This window comes from Garra rufa, chromosome 5 (genome assembly GCF_049309525.1).
Source record: "Garra rufa chromosome 5, GarRuf1.0, whole genome shotgun sequence".
NCBI lineage: Eukaryota > Metazoa > Chordata > Actinopteri > Cypriniformes > Cyprinidae > Garra > Garra rufa.
The window spans coordinates 38,929,121-38,953,684 of NC_133365.1; the positions used below are offsets into that span (position 1 = coordinate 38,929,121).

Here is a 24,564-nt window from a genome sequence, read left to right on the forward strand (position 1 = left end):
ATGTAATTCGATCCGGTTTTCTGAGCGCACACACCGAAGCAGCGCCTCAGACACAGCACCGAAGTACTCTTTCGAGTCTTATAAATGGAGAAATAAACACAAAATGATGTTGAAATGTCAATTTTGAGGAGTATTTACCTAAACACACTCGTTCACGTCTAAGGTGAACGTAAACAGTTGGGAGAATATCAGACATGTATCAGTACATTCGATTTTAAAAGGACAGCAGCCTAAATTGGTTGCTTTGTCTGTTGCATTGATGTTAATCAATCAACAAAAGAAAGAGAGAAAATTACTCACTGCTCTTGACTGAATCACTTCAGTAGCCCTAATTAAGATGAATCAAAATTTATGTGTATAAAGTCTATGTAACCATTGGTATTTAATTGAAAAGAAGACCATGTTTTTGTTTCTTTATGGGAAGTGCGTTTAATTTCATTTTAATAAAAAGGCATGTTGTGTGTCACAGCATGATGTCATGATAAAACCTTAATATAAAACCTATACAATGAGTTTGGTCATTTTAGAGAACTGCTTCATAAATGCTTTACAATGTAAATAAACCCATTAGATTTTAGCTGACTAAATCTACTGTAGGTTTAGTCGACTAAAATCGTATGATATTTAGTCAACTAAAACTAGACTAAAACAATTCAGATGACTAAAACTAAATGGCAAATTTAGTCAAAAGACTATGACTAAGACTAAATCAAAATTTGCTGTCAAAATTAACACTGCATTGTGGTGAACGCATGTGAAAGACTGACACTGAAGAGAAGAAATTGTTAAATAAAGTTATTTTTCTTTTCTTTGCACACAAAAAGTATTCTCATAGCTTCATAAAATTAAGGTTGAACCACTGCGAAGAAACTCACTAGGAACCAGTTCTTTTTGAAGTTATATCTTCAAGGCTTTTGGAAAGAACATTGTGTCTAGTGCTGTTTGCCGCCTCTGGACATAAAGTGGATGTCTTTCTGAGACAAATGCATCTCTGAAGAGCCTGTAGGTAACAGAGAAAGATAAGGTTCTTACCTAACGCTCAGTGTACTATATACCCTCTGTGCTCCAGATGAAGAGTCCTCTCCGGAGCTGACCATACAGGAGGGCCAGGGCAGCTTTAAGCTTGAGGGCTGGTGGCTGAAACTCCGGCAGTTTCATGGGCTGATAGTGAAAAGGTTTCACTGCGCCAAGAGGAACACCAAGGGCATTTTCTCACAGATCCTGCTACCTGCTTTCTTCGTCTGTGTGGCAATGACTGTAGCTCTCTCTGTGCCTGAGATTGGTAAGGAGGCCACAGAGCACCTTGAATCATGATTGTTTGTATTTTCTGCTTTTATAGAGAATGTAGGGGTGGGTAGGTGACCAAAATATTATCTCACAGCATAAATAATTTAATATCAAGATATAATGGTAAATATAATAAGAGGTGTATATATATCGGCATATTTTTGTCGATACATATGTTATATATACAAATGTTTAAAATGTTAGGGTCAGTAAATTTGAATCAGAAATGTGCGAAAAATGTCAGGAAAGACATGTTTCTTGAGCACCATCTCAGCATATTAGAATGATTTCTGAAGGATCATATGCCACTGAAAACTGGAATAATGGCTGCTGAAAATTCAGCTTTGCCTTCACAGAAATAAATCACATTTTAAAAATTATTTTAAAATATATTAGAAAAGAAAAACAGTTAATAATAATGCAAATTTCATATTATTAAAAAATGTAATAATATTTCACAGTATAACTGTTTTTTACTGTTTTTATCTAGTAAATGCAGCCTAGGTGACCACAAAAAACATGTTTAATAAATATAATTGACCCCAAACCTTTAAACAGTAGTGTATACTATATACATTTTGAATGGTAATTATAAATTAGATTAAATATAATTTATTAGTTCAGTGAATTAGATGATTTCCAAATAGTAGCAATTAACAAAGAATCACTAGCGCTCAATTAAACTAATTTAGGGGGCGATATCTTGTTATAAATATAATTATGGAGATTATATAATTTAATCAGAGCAGTGTATATTTGGCACAAATATGATGCAGATCTTAATTAGACCTAAGTGAAGACTGTTCTCATGGTCTCTCTCTGATTCTGTAGGTGACCTTCCTCCCCTGATTCTGTCTCCATCTCAGTATCACAATTACACACAGCCTCGTGGAAACTTCATTCCTTATGCCAATGAAGACAGGCTTCAGTACAGGTCAGCCACAAGGTCATTGTACAGCAAAATAACACTTTAAATATCTACAGACTTCTTTGCATTATAATTTGCACAGACATTTCAATCCCTATTAAACTTTTTTCCTTCAGGAGTAAACTTTCTCCAGATGCCAATCCACAGACGATTGTTAACACTCTGCGTCTACCCTCTGGAGTTGGTGCAACGTGTGTACTGAAAACTCCTTTCAACAGCACTCTGGACCAACTGGCCCAAACCCTGAATCCATATGCCAATAACTCCAAAACCTTGGCAGCCCGCTATTTTGACTCTATGTGCCTGGATTCCTTCACACAGGGTGTGCCTTTATCAAATTTTGTGCCCCCGCCACCCTCTCCTGCCCCCTCAGATGACCCAGATGCGCATTTTGAAGATGGCCTTTGGAACTACACTGCCGCTCCTCCCACTACTGTCCGAGGTCAGTTTACAAACTGGTATATGGTGGAAAATTATGTTCTGTTGTTGTTGTTGTTTTAATCAAAGCTCAGCACATTGTCAGATTATTACATTTTTGGTCCACAAGGATGCGTTAAATTGATAAAAAAATGACAGAAAAACATTTAGTGCTGCAAAAGATTTCTCTTTTAAATAAATGTGTTCTTTTGAATTTTCTACTCAAAGAATGCTGGGGGAAAAAAACAGCAGTGATGTGAAATTTTAAAATGTATTAAAATAAAGAGTAATTTTAAGTTGTAAATTCAAAGTTAAAGTGCAGCAGTATGTATGTACTATCTACATAAATATTAAAGTTTAAATGTTTTTTTTTTTTTATATACATTTTTAAATGTAATTTATTCCTTTGGCAAAGATTAATTTTCAGCAGCCATTACTCAAGTCTTCAGTGTCACATGATTCTTCAGAAATCATTCTTATAAGCTGATTTAGTTTTGAAGAAATATTTCTTATTGTTATAAATGTTGAGAACAGTTCTACTGTTTTTTTGGGGGAATCATGATATTTCTATTTCTTAAGGATTTTTTATGAATTGAACTAGGTTCCGACAGGTCATAGAATTTTAAAAGGTCTATTCCAGACATTTATTTTGTCCAAGTCATGGAATATCAGGGATTTTTGTTTGCTGCTTTACATTTTTTGTTTCCATTTATCAAAATGTAATTTTTCTATAGCATATTTTGTTTTATAACATTGTTTCATGTGTTTTGCCTAGTGTTATGGTTAGGTTATGATTATAAAAGCATAAAAAAACTAAATTAATTTCTGTAGAAATAGTACAAAAAAATATCAAAGTGCATTTAAAAGAGAAAAAAAAAAAAAAGTAGTGTATATGTGTGTTTTGTACTAAAAATGTCTGTGAACAAGTAAATAAAGCTTGCAAATGGATGAATCTGTTCATTATAGGTCATGGAAATTTAGCTTTTTAGTCAGTGAAAGTCGTTTGTGGGAATACTGATTTAAAAGAGTTGTTTTTTTATGTCATGTTTTTATCATTTAATACATCCTTGTGGAAGAAAAAGTATTGACTAAAAATATATATATAAGATATGCAATAAAAATGGTTGAATATTTGGGTTAATTTAGCGATTTTTTTTTATCAAATACATTAATTTTTCTGGACTAAAAATATCTGGACTTAAAATTGAATATGACATTAACTATGACTGTGTAAAAATTAATACTGATGGGCGGCTGATAGATATAAAAGAATGAAAAATAGTGATTGATACTAAAAGTTAAGCACCTCTGGAGTTGATATTAGGAAAGACTGAAAATAACTCCTGTGCTGCACACCTGCTGACTATTGCTAAAAGTGAAAAATGCATTTTCCTTGCATAATGTAGATTATTCTAAAATATCTTATGTGCCGACTCTGTCTTTTTCCATGAAGCTGTGTAATATGGATTCTTCCACTTGATAACTCTGCTGTGCTTCCACAGAGATGGCAACGTCTCCCCCCACGCTGCCCTTGACCATCCGGGAGCCGGTACGCTGTATCTGCTCCATGCAGGGCACTGGCTTCTCCTGCCCCAGTGGAGTCGGGGGCCGACCGCCCCTTATGAAAGTAGTAACCGGAGACATCTTGGTGGACATAACAGGTCGCAATGTGTCCGAATATCTCCTGTACACCTCTGATCGTCTCAGATTACACAGGTAATCTTCTGAAAGGATGTCAAAGAGATATCATATTTTAATGAATTCATTTGATTTACTAATTGATTTGACGGCTGTTTTTTGCTACTATGCCTTTCATATAAAAAGTACTGCATGTGAAACGCTTACTCTGAATTTGTGGGTTTGCTGCCAGGTCCAATAAAGTTTTTTTTAATGAGCATCTTTGCAATGCCAGCAAAGTGATGGAGCAGGCTAAGTTGCTGAATACTGAATAATTTGTAATATGGAACAATATTCCATATTACAAATCCATAGGTCCAAATTGCAGTTTCAATGCAGCTTCAAAAAATCCTGGAATGTTTTCCTCAAAAAAACATAATTTCTTTTCAACTGAAGGAAGAAAGACATGAATATCTTGGATGACATGGGGGTGAATAAATTATCAGGGCATTTTTATTCTGGAAGTGAACTAATCCTTTAAGCTAAATTCTCATCCATGTTTCTCAGTTCTCATCTCTTTCTTTTTTCATCCTGTAGATATGGAGGCTTTACTGTAGGAAACATTCAGAAATCTGTCCCAGCATCCTTTGGGAGAAAAACTCCACCTATGGTGCGCAAAATAGCAGTGAGGCGATCCTCACAGGCAAGTCAGAACATCCTTACTATTTATAGCGGGTACATTTTTTGAGCTAATATTTCATTCTAAGTTGAGTGTTTTTGTCTTTCTCTACAGGTGCTTTACAATAACAAAGGGTATCATAGTATGCCCACTTACCTAAATGTCCTAAACAATGCTATCCTCAGAGCCAATCTGCCCAGTAGTAAAGGAAACCCTGCTGCATACGGTGAGTCTGAATTATATAGAAATGAAACAGAAAAAAATGTATTCACCCCCCTTTCAGAATCTGCACAATGGTCATTATTTTACCAAAATGAGAAGAATCATACAAAATGCATGTTATTGTTTATTTAGTACTGACCTGAATATGATTTCACATAAAGGATGTTTACATATAGTCCACAAGAGAAAATAATAGTTGAATTTATTCAAATTACCCAATTCAAAAGGTTATATCCTCTTAATACTGTGTTGTTACCTGAATGATCCACAGCTGTGTTTTTGTTTTTGTTTTTGTTTTGTTTTGTTTTGTCCCTTGTTTGTCCTGAACAGTTAAACTGCCTCCTGTTCTTCAAAAAAATCCTTCCAGTCCCACAAAATCTTTGATTTTCCAACATTTTTGTGTGTTTGAAAACTTTTTGAATTTAAAGATCAGGGTAAATACAACTTCTGTTGTCTTCTGGTAAACATGTAAGTATCTGTAGCCTCCGAAGAGCAGTACTAAATGAAGAAATATGAAAAAAAAAAAGGAAAAATCTCCACTCTGTTCAAACTTTTTCAACCCCGGACTCTTAATGCATATTTTTCTCATTCTGGTGCATCAGTGAGCATTTGAACATTCTGTAATAGTTGCATATGAGTCACTCAGTTGTCTTCAGTCTGAAAGGATGGATCTCAAAATCGTACAGTCATTGTTGGAAAGGGTTCAAATACACAAAAATGCTAGAAAACCAAAGTATTTGTGGGACCTGAAGGATTTCTATGTAGAACAGCAGGCAGCTTAACTGTTCAGGACAAACAAGGGATTCATGAACAACTATTACTAAAAAAACAACAACACACAGCTGTGGATCATTCAGGTAAGAACGCAGTATTAAGAATCGAGGGGATGTAAACTGTTGAACGGGGTCATTTTTATAAATTCAGCTATTGTTTTCTCTTGTGGACTATATGTAAACATCTTTTATGTGAAATATCTTATTCAGGTCAGTACTAAATAAACAATAACATGCATTTTGTATGATGAGGTAAAATAATTACCATTTTGCAAATTCTGAAAGGGGGATGTAAACTTTTGACCTCACCTGTAATTGTGCATGTCTTATTGTCATAAAGATTTAGTTGTGCTGCAAATGTATATGTTCCCGTTCACAGGCATCACAGTGACCAATCATCCCATGAACAGAACCAGTGCCAGTCTTTCTTTGGATTATCTGTAAGGCATACTCTCCTCTCATCTTCCTGTTTTAACCCTCAAACACTGCTTATTTCTGACTGCATATCTGTTCTTTATGTCATTCTAGGCTCCAGGGCACTGATGTGGTTATTGCCATCTTCATCATTGTAGCCATGTCCTTTGTGCCAGCAAGCTTTGTGGTCTTCCTGGTAGCAGAAAAATCTACTAAAGCCAAACACCTGCAGTTTGTCAGCGGATGTGACCCTGTCACTTACTGGCTTGCAAACTACATATGGGACATGGTAGGATAAACGAGAGACTATGTGAGATTTGGTGTCAGTCCTAAGGGCTAAATTTGTTTACACACAGATTTCTTTTGTCCTTTCTTGGCTAGCTGAACTACCTGGTTCCAGCAACGTGCTGTGTCCTAATTCTGTTTGTGTTTGACCTTCCTGCGTACACGTCACCTACAAATTTCCCAGCAGTGCTATCTCTCTTCCTCCTTTATGGGTAAGCTCTTTCTGTTTTCTGTTTCTGAAGACTCAATCAGATGTGGAGTGACAATAAATACATTTTTATACAGTTTTATTACACGGCTCTTTGGAATGCTTGATTCTGATTGGTCAGTTGAGACAGGTTCGTTCTTTTCAAATAATCACCGCTCCAAAGTAATAACGCATAGCCGGTACTACTTGTATGTTTAAAATCCCTCCGTGCCAACAAAGATTACCGTTTGGCGCCATCTTGTGACAAACACTGGACAACCACAATTAACAATGGAAAATTTCGACATTAATCTATTTAAATTGTCTTACTAAAGTACATAGTTTGAATGTCAGTCACGTGGTACTATATCGTTTCGCGGAAGGATAAAAATGTTAATTTAAAACAAATATGCCAATAAAAGGTTTCAAATTCATATTCATGTCCAGTTTTTTTCCTTATGTGGCAAGTAGCCGTGTAATAAGCGGGATAATGTACAGGCAGCCTGTAGTTATCGCGAAATAAGCCCCTTCAGTGTGATACAGTCCTGATCACACTGTCGGGGCTTATTTCTGGGATAACTACCGGCTGCCTGTACATTATCCCTTACTTATTCAAGCTTTAAAATGCCACATAAAATGTGACAATTTGCTCTCTCTTTCTAGCTGGTCTATAACTCCCATTATGTATCCAGCCTCTTTCTGGTTTGAGGTGCCCAGCACAGCTTATGTTTTCCTCATAGTCATCAATCTCTTCATTGGCATCACAGCCACAGTGGCCACTTTCCTCCTACAGCTGTTCGAGCGTGACAAGGTAGGTCAAACAGAGAAATTTTCATCACTGATGGCATGGCATGTGTTTAAATTGTGTATAAACTGTGTGACAAAATTATTTTGATGTCATGCTCTATTAAAGAAATATTTTTTTATGTCTGTATCTCAAATTCCACCTCAGTGTTTGTGACCTTTTTGACCATATCTAGGGCCCTATTTTATTTTTTTCCCAAATTCTGTGATGATCCCCCCCCCCCCCCATTTTTCCAAATGTAATTTTTTTCCATTTTAATTTGTCTGGATTCGATTTTAAATTTTAGAGACTCAGTTTCAAAGATTGAAAAAATATATTTAATCAAAAACAGTTTAAATGCATTAATCAAAATCATGAAGCTTACACAATTTAACAGCATTTTATTAAAAGTTTAACCAAAATATTTGAATTGCACTTTTATTTTGAATTCTTAATTTTCTGGATTCTATTTTAACGTTTTCATTCCATTTTAATAATCAAAAACATCTCTTATTATTTGATTTTATTTCTTTATAAAATGGTGAAAACATTTAAAAAATAAAATAAAAATGTTTTAATAATAATTTTATCGTTATTACTAGTACTATCATTACATTAAGTAATACACTACCAGTCAAAAGTTTTTGAACAGTAGGATTTTTAATGTTTTTTAAAGAAGTCTCTTCTGCTCAACAAGCCAGCATTTATTTGATCTAAAGTACAGCAAAAACTATAACATTTCGAAATATTTGTACTATTCAAAATAACTGTTTTCTATTTAAATATATTTTAAAATGTAATTTATTCCTGTGATTTCAAACCTGAATTTTTAAAAACATTTAAAATCTTACTGTGCAAAAACTTTTGACTGGTAGTGTATTCCTGTCACAGTTTCTTCAATTTAAACCAAACTTTTATTTGATGGTTTGCTGTGAAGACCTTTAAAGGGGCTATATGCAACTTTTTCCCAAAAATAAATAGCCTTTTTATTTGACCATTTATGACTCAAACATCTCCTGATGAGCATACTGACACCTTGCCAACTCACACTGGGTGCACCTATAAGCCTGTATCCTATTTTTCCTATTTTCTGTCGGGTCGGATTTTTCGCGCGCTGTCTGCGGATGTGACGTCAAGCGCGTTCATGTTAAACGTTTCAGATCACTCCGCCACCACCGCTAGTCAGCAATTAGCCTATTATTGCAAACAAACTTAGTTTCTCAAACAATATATGTATTTGTCTGTTCTTACCTCTGTAAACATAATGTTGACTTCTTTGCAGCGGATGACTTGTGAAGTTTGCACGTACGAGCGCGCGCTGCGAGAGCGAGCAGAAAGGAAGAGCAGTTCCGTTTTTTGGCCACAGGTGTCAGTCGCGAGTTTAAATTTCAGAAAATTGCATATAGCCCCTTTAAGTTTCTGTTTGTATATGATAGGGTGATTTAAAAAAAGGAAAATGCTCATGAAGTGACTCTAAGAACAGTTGTAGAGATTTCTTGTGTTCATGTGTTCATATATTCATATACTGAGGCGGCAAAAGCTGAAAACACTGTCACGTGCGATTGAATTCATATTTAAATAGTACCTTTTGTAGGGAAAGGGAAAGGGAAAGTTCACCCAAAAATGAAAATTTGAAGTTTATCTGCTTACCCCAAGGGCTTCTAAGATGTAGGTGACTTTGTTTCTTCAGTAGAACACAAACAAAAAATTTTTAACTCAAACCGTTGCAGTCTGTTAGTCATATAATGGCAGTCAATGGGACCCACGGCTTTGAGAGTTAAAGAGACATACACAGACAAAACCAAATTAAACCTTGCGGCTCGACGATACATTGAGGTCTTAACACACAAAACAATCCATCTGTGCAAGAAACTGAACAGTATTTTTATTATTTTCTTCCTCTGATCTACCGCAATGTCCAACTGTCCTGAGCGCGTTCACAACCCTTTAATATTTACAGTCCATTTCACGTTTTGATTTAAGTGTACTGACTCTGCGATTTGCGGAAATCATAGGGTCCTACATATCCAGTTATTAAAATCATATAACAGTAACATTTTATTAGTAATGTACGATTTTTTTTTTTTACCTCACAGGATCTGAAGTTGGTAAACAGCTATCTGAAGTCCTGTTTTCTCATCTTTCCCAACTATAACCTGGGTCATGGATTGATGGAGATGGCTTACAATGAGTATATCAATGAGTATTACGCCAAGATAGGTATGTTTATGCGTTCTCCATCTCAGAGCACTGTTGAGGACTGTTCTTTGCTCTTTTCAGATAGTTAAATGCCTTCTTTTCCCTTCTCTTTCCTGCAGGCCAGTTTGATAAGGTGAAGTCTCCATTTGAATGGGACATTGTGACACGGGGACTGGTAGCAATGACCATTGAGGGTTTCGTTGGCTTTCTCATTACAATTCTTTGCCAGTACAACTTCCTCAGGAAAGCCCAGTGAGTGTGATTTAGTATACAGTATGTGTGCGACAGCTTAAAATGAAAATGTTCTAAAGGTCACCGTTTTCATTTCATTGAAGGAGAGTGCCTGTCAACAGTCAGCCAGTTGAGGACGATGATGTTGATGTGGCCTGTGAGAGACGCAGAGTGCTGAGGGGAGATGCTGACAATGACATGCTGAAGATCGACAACCTAACCAAGGTCAGACACTTGACATTATAAAACTTTCCCTTAACCCTGTCTATTTCTATTTGAACCCATCATTCTGTCCTCAAAAGTTCCTCAGAGCCTGTGTTTCCTCGCAGGTGTACAAGTCTCGCAAGATGGGCCGGATCCTGGCGGTGGACCGTTTGTGTTTGGGTGTCCGTCCTGGCGAATGCTTCGGACTGCTGGGAGTGAATGGGGCAGGAAAGACCACCACCTTTAAAATGTTAACAGGAGATGAGAGCACAACAGGGGGAGAGGCCTTTATTCAGGGACACAGGTGCTACATTCAGACCACCTTTCAAGTGTTAACAGATTTCTCTTCATCATCATATCTTAATTTTTTTTTCTTACACTTTAAGCATAAACCTATAGGATCCCGGTTCCACTATGAATAAAAATTTTATTTTTATTTTTTTATTTCACAATTCTGACTCTTTCTAGCAATTGCATGATACTCAAAAAAACCTCGAATTTTTTTTTCTCAATTGTGAGATATAAACTCAAAAAATCGTGTTATGAAGTAACAATTGTGAGATATAATATTCTGAGAAAAGTCAGAATTGCAAAATATAAACTCGCAATTGCGAGAAAAACTCAGAATTGCAAGAAAAACAATTCTGACTTTTCTTCTCTCAATTGTGAGTTTATGTCACACAATTCTGTGAACAGTCAGAATTGTAACTTTATATAGCCTACATCTTAGAGATGTCTATTTGATGTGCTGTTTACATGTGGAAGACATATTTTTTTAGAGTGTTAGCTCATTTGCAGTGCTTCTCTAGGATGTTTCTTGTCAGACAATAAATAGACATTTAGAAAATGTCTTTAGGACATTTAATCTATTAATCTATTAAAAAGAATTTTTCTGCCAAGAATTAAGAAAAATAAACATAATTCAGACAAATCTTGTTGTCTTATGTGATAAATAAATAAGCTTTCCATTGATGTATGGTTTGTTAGAATACAATATTTGGCAGAGATACAACTATTTGAAAATCAGGAATCTGAGGGTAAAAAAAAAAATATAGAGGAAATTGCCTTTAAAGTTGTCCAAATGAAGCTCTTAGCAATGCATATTACTAATCAAAAATTAAGTTTTGATATATTTATGGAGGAAATTTACAAAATATCTTCATGGAACATGATATTTACTTCATGCCCAAAAAATGATAATTTTGACACATACAATGTATTTTTGGCTTTAGCTACAAATATACCTGTGCTACTTAAGACTAGTTTCGTGGTCCAGGGTCACATATTTTTCTGTGTTGCTAATTTAAAGCTGCTTTATGTTTCCTTTTCATTCTTTATTTTGCATATATGCTACTTATATAAATGGCTTAATATAAGTCTCTCATTATCCTGCAGTATCTTGAGGGAGCTTTTACACGTGCAGCAGAGCATCGGTTACTGCCCTCAGTTTGACGCTTTATTTGATGACCTGACTGCTCGAGAACATCTGGAGCTGTACACACGCCTCCGCGGCATCCCCTGGAAAGATGAGGAGCGGGTGAGCACAAAGTGACACCATGCACTTGTGACAGTCAAGTGTGGATAAGTGCTCCTTGAAATCAGTTTGAAAAAGTGCAAGAGCACTTAGCAATCTGTAATTGCCAACTGTGGTTTGAAATTCATTGTTCTTACAGTTAAAAATAGAATTTTACCTTTTTATATCTCACTCTCTCATTGTGTCCTGAAGGTGGTTCAGTGGGCTCTGGAGAAGTTGGAGTTGTCCAAGTATGCTGACAAACCTGCTGGCACCTACAGTGGAGGCAACAAACGCAAACTCTCCACAGCTATTGCTCTGATTGGATACCCCTCACTTATCTTTCTGGTTAGATCTGCCTTCTACTCTTTTTATTGAAGATATACCATCTGAATAAACTTGTTAATGAAACCTTTTCAAGTAATTGATTTTGTTTTCCAGTAATAATTGTCAAAACATCTTTAAAATAAGATAAACTCTACTGGTAAGGACATTGTTTAAAGGGGTAGTTCACCCAAAAATGAAAATTCTGTCATTAAGTACTCACCCTCATGTCATTCCAAACCTGTAAGACCTTCGTTCATCTTTGGAACACAAATTAAGATATTTTTGATGAAATTCGAGAGCTTTCTGACCCTGCGTAGACAGCAACGCAACTACCACATTCAAAGCCCGGAAGGGTTATAGGAAAATTGTTAAAATACTCCATGTGACATCAGTGGTTCAACCATAATGTTATAAATTTCTTCTGAAAGGATTTTATCAAAAATATCTTAATTTGTGTTCTGAAGATGAACGAAGATCTTGCGGGTTTGGAACAACATGAGGGTGAGTAATTGACAGAATTTTTTATTTTTGGGTTAACCATTCCTATAAGTACTGTAAGAAGGTCTAAATATGATCTTGTCTGTTGTTTGTCATTATAGGATGAGCCCACCACAGGTATGGACCCAAAGGCTCGTCGTTTCTTATGGAACCTGATTCTTGACATTATCAAGACTGGACGTTCTGTGGTGTTGACGTCACACAGGTGTGATAAATATAAAAATCTTATTTTCTGTTTATGTTTAGCTTTAATAGCACGGATGTAATGTACTGATGTGTTTTGCAGTATGGAGGAGTGTGAAGCCTTGTGCACTAGACTGGGCATCATGGTTAACGGCAGGTTTAAGTGCCTGGGAAGCATCCAACATCTCAAAAACAGGTTTGAAAAGTCTCAGCCACTAATATGTGTGATACATGAGTGCAGTGTTCAACACACTGTTTGTTCCTTTTATATGTTTTCAGATTTGGAGATGGATACATGATAACAGTACGCACTAAGACCACGGCTAGCGTCAAGGAAGTGATACGGTTTTTCAACAGGAATTTTCCAGAAGCCATCCTAAAGGTAAGTGTAAGGACAAGAGTTTGGCTGGTAATGCAGATATTTCATATTTGCTGTGCATCAGCTTAAATTTCTCCAAAACAGATGGCCTTAGCATACAGGCACCTATATATTGTCAGTTTAGATTGTAATATATAAGACAATAAGTTTTCAAAGTCGCAAGAAGCTCTCACAAGGTGTTTTTGTGCAGAGCTGACAAAACTAAGTGTACATGCGCATATATTTTGAGCTTGCTTTGCTTGCAGTTAAAACTGTAAACTTCTGCGTATTCTTTCACATAAGGAGCGGCACCACACAAAGATTCAGTACCAGCTGAAGTCAGAGAACATCTCTCTGGCTCAGGTCTTCAGCAAAATGGAGCAGGTGGTCGAGGTGCTGAGCATCGAAGATTATTCTGTCAGCCAGACAACTCTGGATAACGTATGTATACCTCGGTGACTTCAGAAATCTAATAGTGAAAGAAATATGTCATTATTAAAAGTGATAGATTAGTTTACTTGGCTGAATTAGGTTTTAAGGATTAGTTTACTTCCAGACATTTCCTGATAATTTACTCACCTGTGTCATCCAAGATGTTCATGTCTTTCTCTCTTTAGTCGAAAAGAAATTAAGGTTTTTGAGGAAAACATTTTTGGATTTTTCTATGTGTATTGGATTGTAAGTGGATTGTAGTTTCAATGCAGCTTCAATAGGCTCTACATGATCTCAGCCGAGGAATAAGGGTCCTAACTAGCGAAACAATTGGTCAGTTTCTTAAAACAAAAAAATGTATATACTTTTCAACCACAAATGTTAAGCTAGTTGAGCTAGTGCAAGACAAGTGTTTGTGGTTAAAAGGTATATACATTATTTTTTTTAGAAAATGACCAATCGTTTTGCTAAAGAAGACCCTTATTTCTCGGCTGGGATTGTGTAAAGTTCTTTGAAGCTGCATTGAAACTGCAATTTGGACCTTCAACCCAGTGATCACCATTGAAGTCCACTATATGGAGAAAAATCCTAAAACGTTTCCTCAAAAACCTTAATTTCTTTTTGACTGAAGAAAGAAAGAAACATGAACATCTTAGATGAAATAGGGGTGAGTAAATTAAAGAAATTAAGGTTTTTGAGAAAAACATTCATCTAAGATGTTCATGTTTCTTCCTTTCTTCAGTCAAAAAGAAATTAAGGTTTTTGAGGAAACGTTTTTGTCATGATCGGGGCTGTGGATTTTCCCTCAGCCACCTGAGGTCGCTGTCCTGCACTGCACTCTGATTCATCACGTCTGTTTTGTCATTTACACTGATTCACTCACAGCTGTTCACCATTTGGACTTTTCTATAAGAACTCTCATTTCCCACTACTCTTTCTGGCTGCATTGTCTCCTGTACTGTCTTCGTGTGTCTTCAAGTCTGTGTTCCCGGATCCTGTTCTTGACCGTGTTTCAGTTCTGTTTATTTTGTATTATATTCAAGTTGTGTTGTGCCGTGTTGGCCTTTTGGTTTTTATTGTTTGTTCTGTTTTATTGTGTTTTGTTTCATTAAAATCCTTCCCTGCATTTGGACCCAGATCTCCCTTGTTTCACGTGACAGAATGCAGCCAGCCACAATGGGTCCAGCGGGGAAGAATTTTTTTTTTCAGGCGGCGGTCGGGGTGGCGACATTCCCCTCTGCTCCCAAGACAGAGGGAATGTCCTTTGAGGCGGCGTCGGCAGCACGCTTCGATTACATCTACGCCTGCCTGGCGATGGATGCCTGTGTCGCCGAGGAGATGCGAAGACGCCCCTTCTTTGCGGTGGGGGTGGAGACAGAGTTTCGTGGGAAGGCGGCGGCTTCCACTCTCTCTGTTCCGGACGCGGCGGTGGCCGCTCTCTCTGCTCCGGACGCGGCGTTGACCGCTCTCTCTGCTCCTGACGCGGCGTTGACCGCTCTCTCTGCTCCTGACGCGGCGTTGACCGCTCTCTCTGCTCCTGACGCGGCGTTGACCGCTCTCTCTGCTCCGGACGCGGCGTTGACCGCTCTCTCTGCTCCGGACGCGGCGGTGACCGCTCTCTCTGCTCCTGACGCGGCGGTGACCGCTCTCTCTGCTCCGGACGCGGCGGTGACCGCTCTCTCTGCTCCTGAGGCGGCGTTGACCGCTCTCTCTGCTCCGGACGCGGCGGTGACCGCTCTCTCTGCTCCTGAGGCGGCGTTGACCGCTCTCTCTGCTCCTGACGCGGCGGTGACCGCTCTCTCTGCTCCGGACGCGGCGGTGACCGCTCTCTCTGCTCCTGACGCGGCGGTGACCGCTCTCTCTGTTCCGGACGCGGCGGTGACCGCTCTCTCTGCTCCTGAGGCGGCGTTGACCGCTCTCTCTGCTCCGGACGCGGCGTTGACCGCTCTCTCTGCTCCTGACGCGCCGTTGACCGCTCTCTCTGCTCCGGACGCGGCGGTGACCGCTCTCTCTGCTCCTGACGCGCCGTTGACCGCTCTCTCTGCTCCGGACGCGGCGGTGACCGCTCTCTCTGCTCCGGACGCGGCGGTGACCGCTCTCTCTGCTCCTGACGCGCCGTTGACCGCTCTCTCTGCTCCGGACGCGGCGGTGACCGCTCTCTCTGCTCCTGACGCGGCGGTGACCGCTCTCTCTGATCCGGACGCGGCGGTGACCGCTCTCTCTGTTCCGGACGCGGCGGTGGGCGCTCTCTCAGCTCCTGACGCGGCGTTGACCGCTCTCTCTGTTCCGGCCGCGGCGGTGACCGCTGACGTTCCTATGGCGGCGGCGTCAGCTCACGTTCCTCTGGCGGCGAGGCCAGCTCACGTTCCTCTGGCGGTGAGGCCAGCTCACGTTCCTCAGGCGGCGAGGCCAGCTCACGTTCCTCAGGCGGCGAGGCCAGCACACGTTCCTCAGGCGGCGAGGCCAGCTCACGTTCCTCTGGCGGCGAGGCCAGCTCACGTTCCTCAGGCGGCGAGGCCAGCTCACGTTCCTCAGGCGGCGAGGCCAGCTCACGTTCCTCAGGCGGCGAGGCCAGCTCACGTTCCTCAGGCGGCGAGGCCAGCTCACGTTCCTCAGGCGGCGAGGCCAGCACACGTTCCTCTGGCGGCGAGGCCAGCACACGTTCCTCTGGCGGCGAGGCCAGCTCACGTTCCTCTGGCGGCGAGGCCAGCTCACGTTCCTCTGGCGGCGTCCGCTGACGTTCCTCAGGCGGCAGCGTCCGCTGATGCTCTGCTGGCGGTGAGGCCAGCTCGCGTTCCTCTGGCGGCGTCCGCTGACGTTCCTCAGGCGGCAGCGTCCGCTGATGCTCTGCTGGCGGTGAGGCCAGCTCGCGTTCCTCTGGCGGTGAGGTCCGCTCACGTGACTCCGCTGCATGGGCCTGGCCCGCCATCCCTCCCCCTGATTCGCCTTCCTCCATTCCTCCTCCCTCCAGAATTCTTTTTTTTTTCTCTCGGCCTTGTGGAACGTCTGGAAGCCGTTCCTTGAGGAGGGGGTAATGTCATGATCGGGGCTGTGGATTTTCCCTCAGCCACCTGAGGTCGCTGTCCTGCACTGCACTCTGATTCATCACGTCTGTTTTGTCATTTACACTGATTCACTCACAGCTGTTCACCATTTGGACTTTTCTATAAGAACTCTCATTTCCCACTACTCTTTCTGGCTGCATTGTCTCCTGTACTGTCTTCGTGTGTCTTCAAGTCTGTGTTCCCGGATCCTGTTCTTGACCGTGTTTCAGTTCTGTTTATTTTGTATTATATTCAAGTTGTGTTGTGCCGTGTTGGCCTTTTGGTTTTTATTGTTTGTTCTGTTTTATTGTGTTTTGTTTCATTAAAATCCTTCCCTGCATTTGGACCCAGATCTCCCTTGTTTCACGTGACAGTTTTAGGATTTTTCTCCATATAGTGGACTACTATGGTGCCCGAGAGTTTGAACTTCCAAAATGCAATTTAAAAGCAGCCTCAAAGGGCTCCAAATGATCCCAGCCGAGGAAGAAGGGTCTTATCTAGTGAAACAATCAGTAGTTTTCTAAAAAAAAAATTGACAATTTATATACTTCTTAACCTCAAATGCTTGTCTTGTCTAGCTCTGCATGTACTCTGTGTATTCCTGTTCAAGACAGTTAGGGTAGGTCGAAAACCCCCCATCTCATTTTCTCCAACTTCAAACTGTGAGTACATTATCTGTTAAATTTTGTTCTGGAAGTGAACTTCTCCTGATTCAATGAGTCTTATTGATGCAAAAGATTAACTAAATGTGTGAAATACGAATCCAAAAGCTACACACTATAACAAAATAAGTCATTTCTTCCTGTCTGTTCTTTTTATAGGTCTTTGTCAACTTTGCAAAAAAGCAAAGCGATAACTTAGAACAGCAAGAAAGTTCCCCATCTAGCGCTGGTCAGTCGCCACTGCAGCGGCTGCTCAGCATCCTCAGGCCTCGTCCCGCTAACACAGAGCTCAATGCCCTCGTAAGTGAAGAGCCAGAAGAACTTGAGAGTGATGATGATGAAGGACTGATCAGCTTTGAAGAAGAGAGGGTAAGAATTACGACACATGCACATAAAAACTATATTTCACTTGATGAGATAATTCAATTAAATCTGCTTGGCACAGTCTGCAGAAGACTTATTACTTATACTCTTATTACCAGCCCACTGGGGTTGTGATTTATAAAGACATTTGATATTAGACAGCTTTATACTATTATAAATGATAGAACAAATCATGTGAGATTGATTCAGAATCAGGCTGAGGCCATTTTAATGTCATAAAAGTAAAATGTGTTTTAAAAAATCATTGTAATGTTTAATTTCTCTCACAAGTTAACATTAACTTTTGCAAAACTATCGAAGACAAAATAGATAGACAGATTTTAAAATGTTTTTTTCTGTGATGGCAAAGCTGAATTATTCAACTGCCATTACTTCAGTCTTCAGTGTCACATGATCCTTCAGAAATCATTGTAATTATGCAGATTTGGTGCTCAAGAAACATTTTATATATTATCACAGTTGAAACAGTTTTGCTGCTTAATATATTTGTAAAAATTGTCTTTTTTTTCAAGATTTTTTGAATCAAAGGAACAGCAATTAAAGGATTAGTTCACTTCCAGAATAAAAATATCCTGATAATTTACTTACTCCCATGTCATCCAAGATGTTCATGTCTTTCCTGGTTTAGTCGAAAAGAAATTAGGGTTTTTGAGGAAAACTATCCACGATTTGTCTCCATATAGTGGACTTCAATGGGGATCAGTGGGTTGAAGATCCAAATTGGAGTTTCAGTGCAGCTTCGAAGGGCTCTACACAATCCCAGCTAAACCAAAAAGGTCTTATCTAGCAAAACGATCTGCCATTTTCTTAAAAAAAAAAAATATATATATATTTTTTGACCACAAATGCTCATTTTGCACGCATTACGTAATATTGGAAAGGTCACGCATGGCATGACATAGGCAGAAGTAGAGACCCAGTGTTTTCAAAGCAAGCGTGTGAAGAAAGTCAAACGTCCTTTACAAAAAAAGGTAAAAATATAACGGACGATTTTAAAGTTGGAGGAAAAAAAACAATTTCGCCAAAGTACACAGACCAAAAACTAACCATGTGTGATCTTTTCAACATGATTGAGCATTTGTGGTTAAAAAGTATATACATTTTTAATTTTTTTAGAAAATGACCGATCGTTTCACTAGATAAGGCCCTTATTCCTCGGCTTTGAAGCTGCAGTGAAACTGCAATTTTGACATTTTACCTGTTGGCCACCATTGAAGTTCACTGTTATGTAGAAAAATCCTGGAATGTTTTCCTCAAAAACCTTAATTCCTTTTCAACAGAAGAAATAAAGACATGAGCATCTTGGATGACATGGGGGTAAGTAAACTATCAGGAATTTCTCATTCTGAAAGTGAACTAATCCTTTAATACAAGACTATTAAACTACGTTATTTAAAATATTTCTCTGTCATCATTTTCATTTTGCCTTCTCACAGGTGCAGTTGTCCTTTAATACAGACACTCTGTGCTGAAACAGCTGTTAATCTCACAGACGGAGAGATTAAAAGAAAATAAGCCTCAAGTTCAGACCCGTGTCTGTATGGTGAAAGACATTTGTGCGTTTTTTTCTCGCTGGAGAGGATCCGTCTCTCTGGCCCCGTGAGTGGGTTGTTCTTGTTTCCATTTGCACTTCAGTAGCGGAGCGAGAGAACGGCTCTTCTGGGAACTCCACAGAGAGATGCGGCGGCGCCTGAGCGTGATCGGGCCAGAGAGGTACTCCGTCCACAAAGTTTCGGAGACGATGGTTTATGGAATGGTGTATTACTGTACTTAATATTCAAGCCTGCTGGATGGGAATCAAAGAGAATGTATTTAGATACGACCCGGCCGTACGGTTTATTTTGGTTTTAAATATGGTCGTACTATCTTTAAACTGATCACATGTTGAATTGTTTTAATTGTAGTGTTGATGTCACAACATGATCATCCCTAAAGGAATAGGACTCGTATGAGTTCAGCCTTCGCAACTTCTTGGGTTCTTTTAATGACTGTTTATCCTCACGTTGAGTTGAAACGAATCTTTTTTCCTCTCTCCTCGGACCTACTTTGTTTATTTGTAACTTTACCTGCATTGAGAGCATGCTATAAAAGACAAGCCTGTTGTGTCGTGGGTTGAAGAAATTTTACTATGCTTAAATGTTTTGAACAGACATGTTGTTCTTGTTGAAGAATGCAAATGTACCTGTGCACCTTCATTGAAATTTTTTAATCGGAAATCCAATAGTGAATGACTCGTGACTGATTTAAAGGCCTTTAGTCGAACCGGACCGAACCAGCCCTGCTATGGAGATATTTATGGTCTTGTAATCGAATGCAACGGTTTTTGTGATGACTTTCGTGTGTTCTAAACCAGGGTTTCTCTCTTCTTTTCGATGAATGAATTCTGAAATTAGTTGATACCGTTGTCTGTCTTGGTGGAACATTTACGTTGCATTATTGCTAATGGTTTTAAGCTGCGTTGAAAGAGCTCCTACACCAGATGTCAGTAGAAACGTTCATAATTGTTACGCTATCACTGTGAAGCCAAAGGTGAACTTTGAGTCACTATTATTACAGATAGACAGAAATCAGGTCATTGCTCTTGATTATTGTATTTATGAGAACCCTTAAAATGTTTGTTTATTAATAGCAGGAGGTTTTGACTTTGACTTGTCGTTTGCACTGTAATGTAATACAAGTGTACATTTTTCATTTTGTTTGACCTGAAAGTAATCAATTATATCGTTGATTTGAAATGAAGTGATGCTTCTCCTTCATGTCAGTGATGTACATGATGGTTAGGTCCTATCGCTCAGTGACAGTCTAACCGTGCTTAATCTCTGAATCTTGCACAGTTGTCGGCACTTAGTACTATAATGGTGTCTTATTTTTCTGACGTTGCTGCGTAAAAGAGTAAGATGGATATTTTTGAGCTCCTCAAAAAGACTGAAAAGGAGGCCCTCAGTGCATTTTCATGTACGATGACCAAAGGGAAATGAAGCATAGTTTTTGAAATGTGTAAATGAATTACGTGAAAACTGACCTAATGAACACTTATATACATAATGATCGGACGTCTCACTGGGCCACTTCAGAATATATTTCCTGCTAACGGAGAACCTCAACAGCCTAACTAAAGATCAGTGCAAGCTGCTTTTCACTTTGGAAATTAACATGTGCAGTGATTTAAGACACCAGCAAACATGAGTGTGGTTCTGTATCATATAAAATAGCATTATGGTTAAGGGGGTGATTTAGTTTTCTCTTTCTAGTAAGTGCTTTGGAATGTAACTTCAGTACATGTGTATATGATTCAATATTTATGAACGTTTTTTCATCCAGTAATACCTATGTTCAGGTGAATTCCCTTGTAACAAGATTGACTGGACCTTTTCAGCTTGTTTTCAATTACTTTTATTGTTTCCATAATCTTGTGCTAACTGGGGTGAACTGATGTTTTTAATATTAAAAGGGAGAAAAGAGAACTACTCTTTTGAGTCTTGATTAAAACATTTTCAGTGAACACTATGGTCCGTTTTCAGAAGACTGTGATGATGCAGTTCAATGGTCATAAGCATTGTAAATCCTCAAAAGTTTCTTTATATTTAGATTTGTTTTGCCACAATCTTTGATTTCCTTTTGAACACTTGAAATAAATCCTTGCACAATCATGCACAATTTCCCAAATTCCTTATACAGAAAGTTTGCTGCATTCTTTCTAGAAGGATGCATTCAACAATTCTAACAAAAATTCCAACAAACTCCTGTTTTAGCACCTGGTAATCTTTTCACAAGAATCTTTTTATAAACTTACTAAATTCAAAAACAAATCTCCTTTGAAGAGTTTAATATCTACTAAATTAGAGCTGCAATTTCTGCATAGATTAATTTTTCCCTTCATTCGTTACATCCAAATCTTTAATATAATTAACAAATGGTCTCCATATTGTTTCAAATACATGCTGTTTAGCCTTCAAAATGTAAGTAATCTTTTCTAATGGAAGGCTTGACAACATCTGTCTTATCCATGAATTTATACTTGGTCTGTTCGTCTTTATCCACAACAGAGCTATACATTTCTTGGCATAAAGCAAGCTAAGGTCTATGAATGCTTTTTCTTTACTATAATGTTGTTCCTCTGAATAACCCAACAGAAAAAGCTTTGGGTCCAGTAAAATTTGTTTTGAAATGATCTTTACAACTGTGACTCTTACCTTCTCCTCAAGATAATTTGATCTTTCTACATTGCCAAATACAATGAAACAAAGTTCCTCTATCTTCCATACACTTTATATTTTGATTTTTAAAAAATGATGTGTATTTATAACAATTTACTTTGTATTATATCACCTTTGCATCAAATTACAAAACTAGTTAGCGGTAATGCAAGGGTGCTTCTACTGCAGCGTCTATGGGAGGGATATCGTTTTCTCTTCTGACTGCCATTATCAGTCTCTTACAATGTATTTTTTTTAAGTTGTAAAAAAAAAAAAACACTATCATGGAATTTTTCTTTTGCTATTTGAGCAAATCCGAATGCAAAAAATATATTTGTGGTACACTCCCATTTACTGCGCTCGTAGTTTACCCAACTATGATGACTGAGAAACCCAGAAATGTGAAAAAGGTCTGTTATTTTAAAATACAATTTTTATTAAATGTTATTTAATAAAACCTTAAACAGATACATGATGACTTAAAACGGTTCATATTGTGATTTGTATGCAAGTTACATTTAAAACTGATAGTATTGAGTTGGTTAAAAAGATACAATTCATGTTTTTATAAAATTCAGCAAATCATTCATCGTCTTCGTCATCAAAGGCTACACCCGTTGCAGCTTTCTTTCTGTAAAATAACCAGAAATGGTCAGTGAGCAGAACACCCTCTGTAAGGTGTTCACAGATATTTCTGGAGTATCAAGTCAATGAAAATATTCACCTTTTTGTTCCTGGGTTGATGAGAGAATCCCCAGGGAGACGTTTTCTAGCTGCTACTACTGGACCCTTATGCTGTTTCCTAGGTTCAAAGTCTAAAACAGAAACATGTCATCACTGATTTCAAAAATAACACAACGACTTTAATATAACGAAACATTTCAAGACTTATTAGGCCACTCTGGAGGTTTAAACCAGTGATTTAAATCCATTTGAGAACTATCATGCTTAAAAGGTGCTGCCTTAACTTACCAGTGTTCCTCTTTTGAGGGCTCTTGACTGGACTAAATGAAGATGAAGAACCTAAAAATGATAAAACAGCACATATTTATTATTACGGGGTTTTATTCATTTAAAAATGAGCGAGTATAATAATTGTAAGCATCTTTGCTTGCCTCGACTTTCTAGCTGTTGCAAGCTGTCTGCCATTTTAAAAAGTAGTTCCTTGACTTCTGTCCTTCCTTCTGAGTCGGTGAGTTTTGACAGCGACAGACTGAGGTCTGTGGGCTCTGCTCCTAAATGCAGCACAGCACTGTCCTCCTGCAGCTTCACAAATGCTCTGCCAGCTTTACACGCACATCTGTGCACATACACGAGATGGTTCTCAGAGAGGACGCAAGATCTTGTCAACCAAGAAATTAGATTATTGATTTATTAATTGCTCATTAAGTTGCAACTTACTTGAGTTTGAAGGTATAATCCTCTGTGGACTTTAATGAAAACTTCTTAAACTGTAAAGGGTTAAAAGCATTGCGTTATTGTTATAAAAGAGGAATATCTGTCATGTAGAAAGACTTGACCCCCCTCCCCCCCCCCAAAAAACCTTACAAGCTGAGACATAATCTCCTCTGAAAGATGTGTTTTCCAAACATCTTCACCATTGGTAAATCTACAAGAAACAGGACATCATACATGCAAGTATAAATAATCATGATATATACAATTATAAACAACATACACAATTCATATTACTCTGTATTTTTATGAAAAATGTTGTTAACAAAACAATAATATATATATATACACACACACACACACACACACACACACACACACACACACACACACACACACACAACGAATTATATCAATTATAATTAAGTAATTATATACTGTAAATAACAAAAGTGAAAACTTAAAATATAGCAAATGACCATTCAAAATAAGATTAAGCTCAACTACAATTATAAAACTACTACAAAAACTGAAAATTTTAATAAATTAAAGCTAAAACAATATTATTAATAATAATAATGCTAGCGCTGTTTAAACGATTAATTATGATTATCCAAAATAAAAGGTTTTGTTTATATATTTGTGTACTGTGTACATTTAAACACATTCAGTATATATTTTAAAAATATTTCCATGTATATATTTATATTCATATCATTTATATTATATATGAATATATTTATATATTAAATATATGCATGCGTGTATATTTATACATGCATTATAAAAATACACAGCACACACACGCATATTATGTACGTTCCACAAAAACTTTTATTTTGGATGTGATTAATTGGTGCCCATGATAAAAACGCGTAAAAAAACTAAAATGAAAACGAAAACTGAAAATATAAAAAAATACTAATACAGAATATTATATATAAATACTATAAAAGTATTTTTTACTAAAAACAGTGGTGTAATTAACCTGAATTTATAATAACTGCACAAAAAATAAACTATATACAGCAATGTATGATTCAAGTCATTTTAGATGGAATATAGCACACCAAACTGCTGTCACTCACCCTATATTTATATCTCCCGCTGATCGCTTCTGCGTAAAAAACACATACTTGGACTGATCGTTTTTATCCAGCAATGTGCAAAGCATAGATTTGGACTCGGAGTTGTTTTGTTCCATACTGCTTTAACGTAAAATCACATAAAAACTAAAAACAGCATGCTTCTCAACCAGGAACTGCTCATCATAAACATCAAGGGCGCGATTTAAACGCTCAGCCAGTCAGGCTTTACCCACCCGGAAGTTGTTGCGCCATCACGT

General features: G+C 38.1%; 2 protein-coding genes across 2 annotated transcripts in view; one reads left to right on the forward strand and one right to left on the reverse strand.

The window, feature by feature from the left end:
* abca2 (ATP-binding cassette, sub-family A (ABC1), member 2) overlaps positions 1-21,434 on the forward strand; it is a 53,338-nt gene extending 31,904 nt beyond the window's left edge. Inside the window, exons 27-48 of the mRNA XM_073840075.1 lie at positions 1,070-1,282; positions 2,119-2,221; positions 2,332-2,657; positions 4,135-4,348; positions 4,847-4,952; positions 5,043-5,154; positions 6,303-6,363; positions 6,452-6,626; positions 6,719-6,834; positions 7,473-7,620; positions 9,690-9,813; positions 9,912-10,044; positions 10,128-10,248; positions 10,353-10,531; positions 11,623-11,764; positions 11,954-12,088; positions 12,667-12,770; positions 12,852-12,944; positions 13,028-13,130; positions 13,410-13,547; positions 17,404-17,613; positions 19,065-21,434. Of these exons, the coding sequence (XP_073696176.1) occupies positions 1,070-1,282; positions 2,119-2,221; positions 2,332-2,657; positions 4,135-4,348; positions 4,847-4,952; positions 5,043-5,154; positions 6,303-6,363; positions 6,452-6,626; positions 6,719-6,834; positions 7,473-7,620; positions 9,690-9,813; positions 9,912-10,044; positions 10,128-10,248; positions 10,353-10,531; positions 11,623-11,764; positions 11,954-12,088; positions 12,667-12,770; positions 12,852-12,944; positions 13,028-13,130; positions 13,410-13,547; positions 17,404-17,613; positions 19,065-19,100 (3,092 nt within the window). The 3' untranslated portion in view covers positions 19,101-21,434. The remainder of the gene's footprint in view (positions 1-1,069; positions 1,283-2,118; positions 2,222-2,331; positions 2,658-4,134; positions 4,349-4,846; positions 4,953-5,042; positions 5,155-6,302; positions 6,364-6,451; positions 6,627-6,718; positions 6,835-7,472; positions 7,621-9,689; positions 9,814-9,911; positions 10,045-10,127; positions 10,249-10,352; positions 10,532-11,622; positions 11,765-11,953; positions 12,089-12,666; positions 12,771-12,851; positions 12,945-13,027; positions 13,131-13,409; positions 13,548-17,403; positions 17,614-19,064) is intronic.
* An 801-nt stretch (positions 21,435-22,235) lies between these two features.
* paxx (PAXX non-homologous end joining factor) lies at positions 22,236-24,555 on the reverse strand. Its single transcript, XM_073840722.1, has 7 exons — positions 24,308-24,555; positions 23,373-23,433; positions 23,226-23,275; positions 22,940-23,124; positions 22,797-22,847; positions 22,549-22,639; positions 22,236-22,455 (listed from the first exon to the last, which is right to left on the reverse strand). The coding sequence occupies exons 1-7, from the start codon at positions 24,421-24,423 to the stop codon at positions 22,407-22,409; spliced, it is 603 nt and encodes a 200-aa protein (XP_073696823.1). The 5' UTR covers positions 24,424-24,555; the 3' UTR covers positions 22,236-22,406.
* Positions 24,556-24,564: the final 9 nt, after the last annotated feature.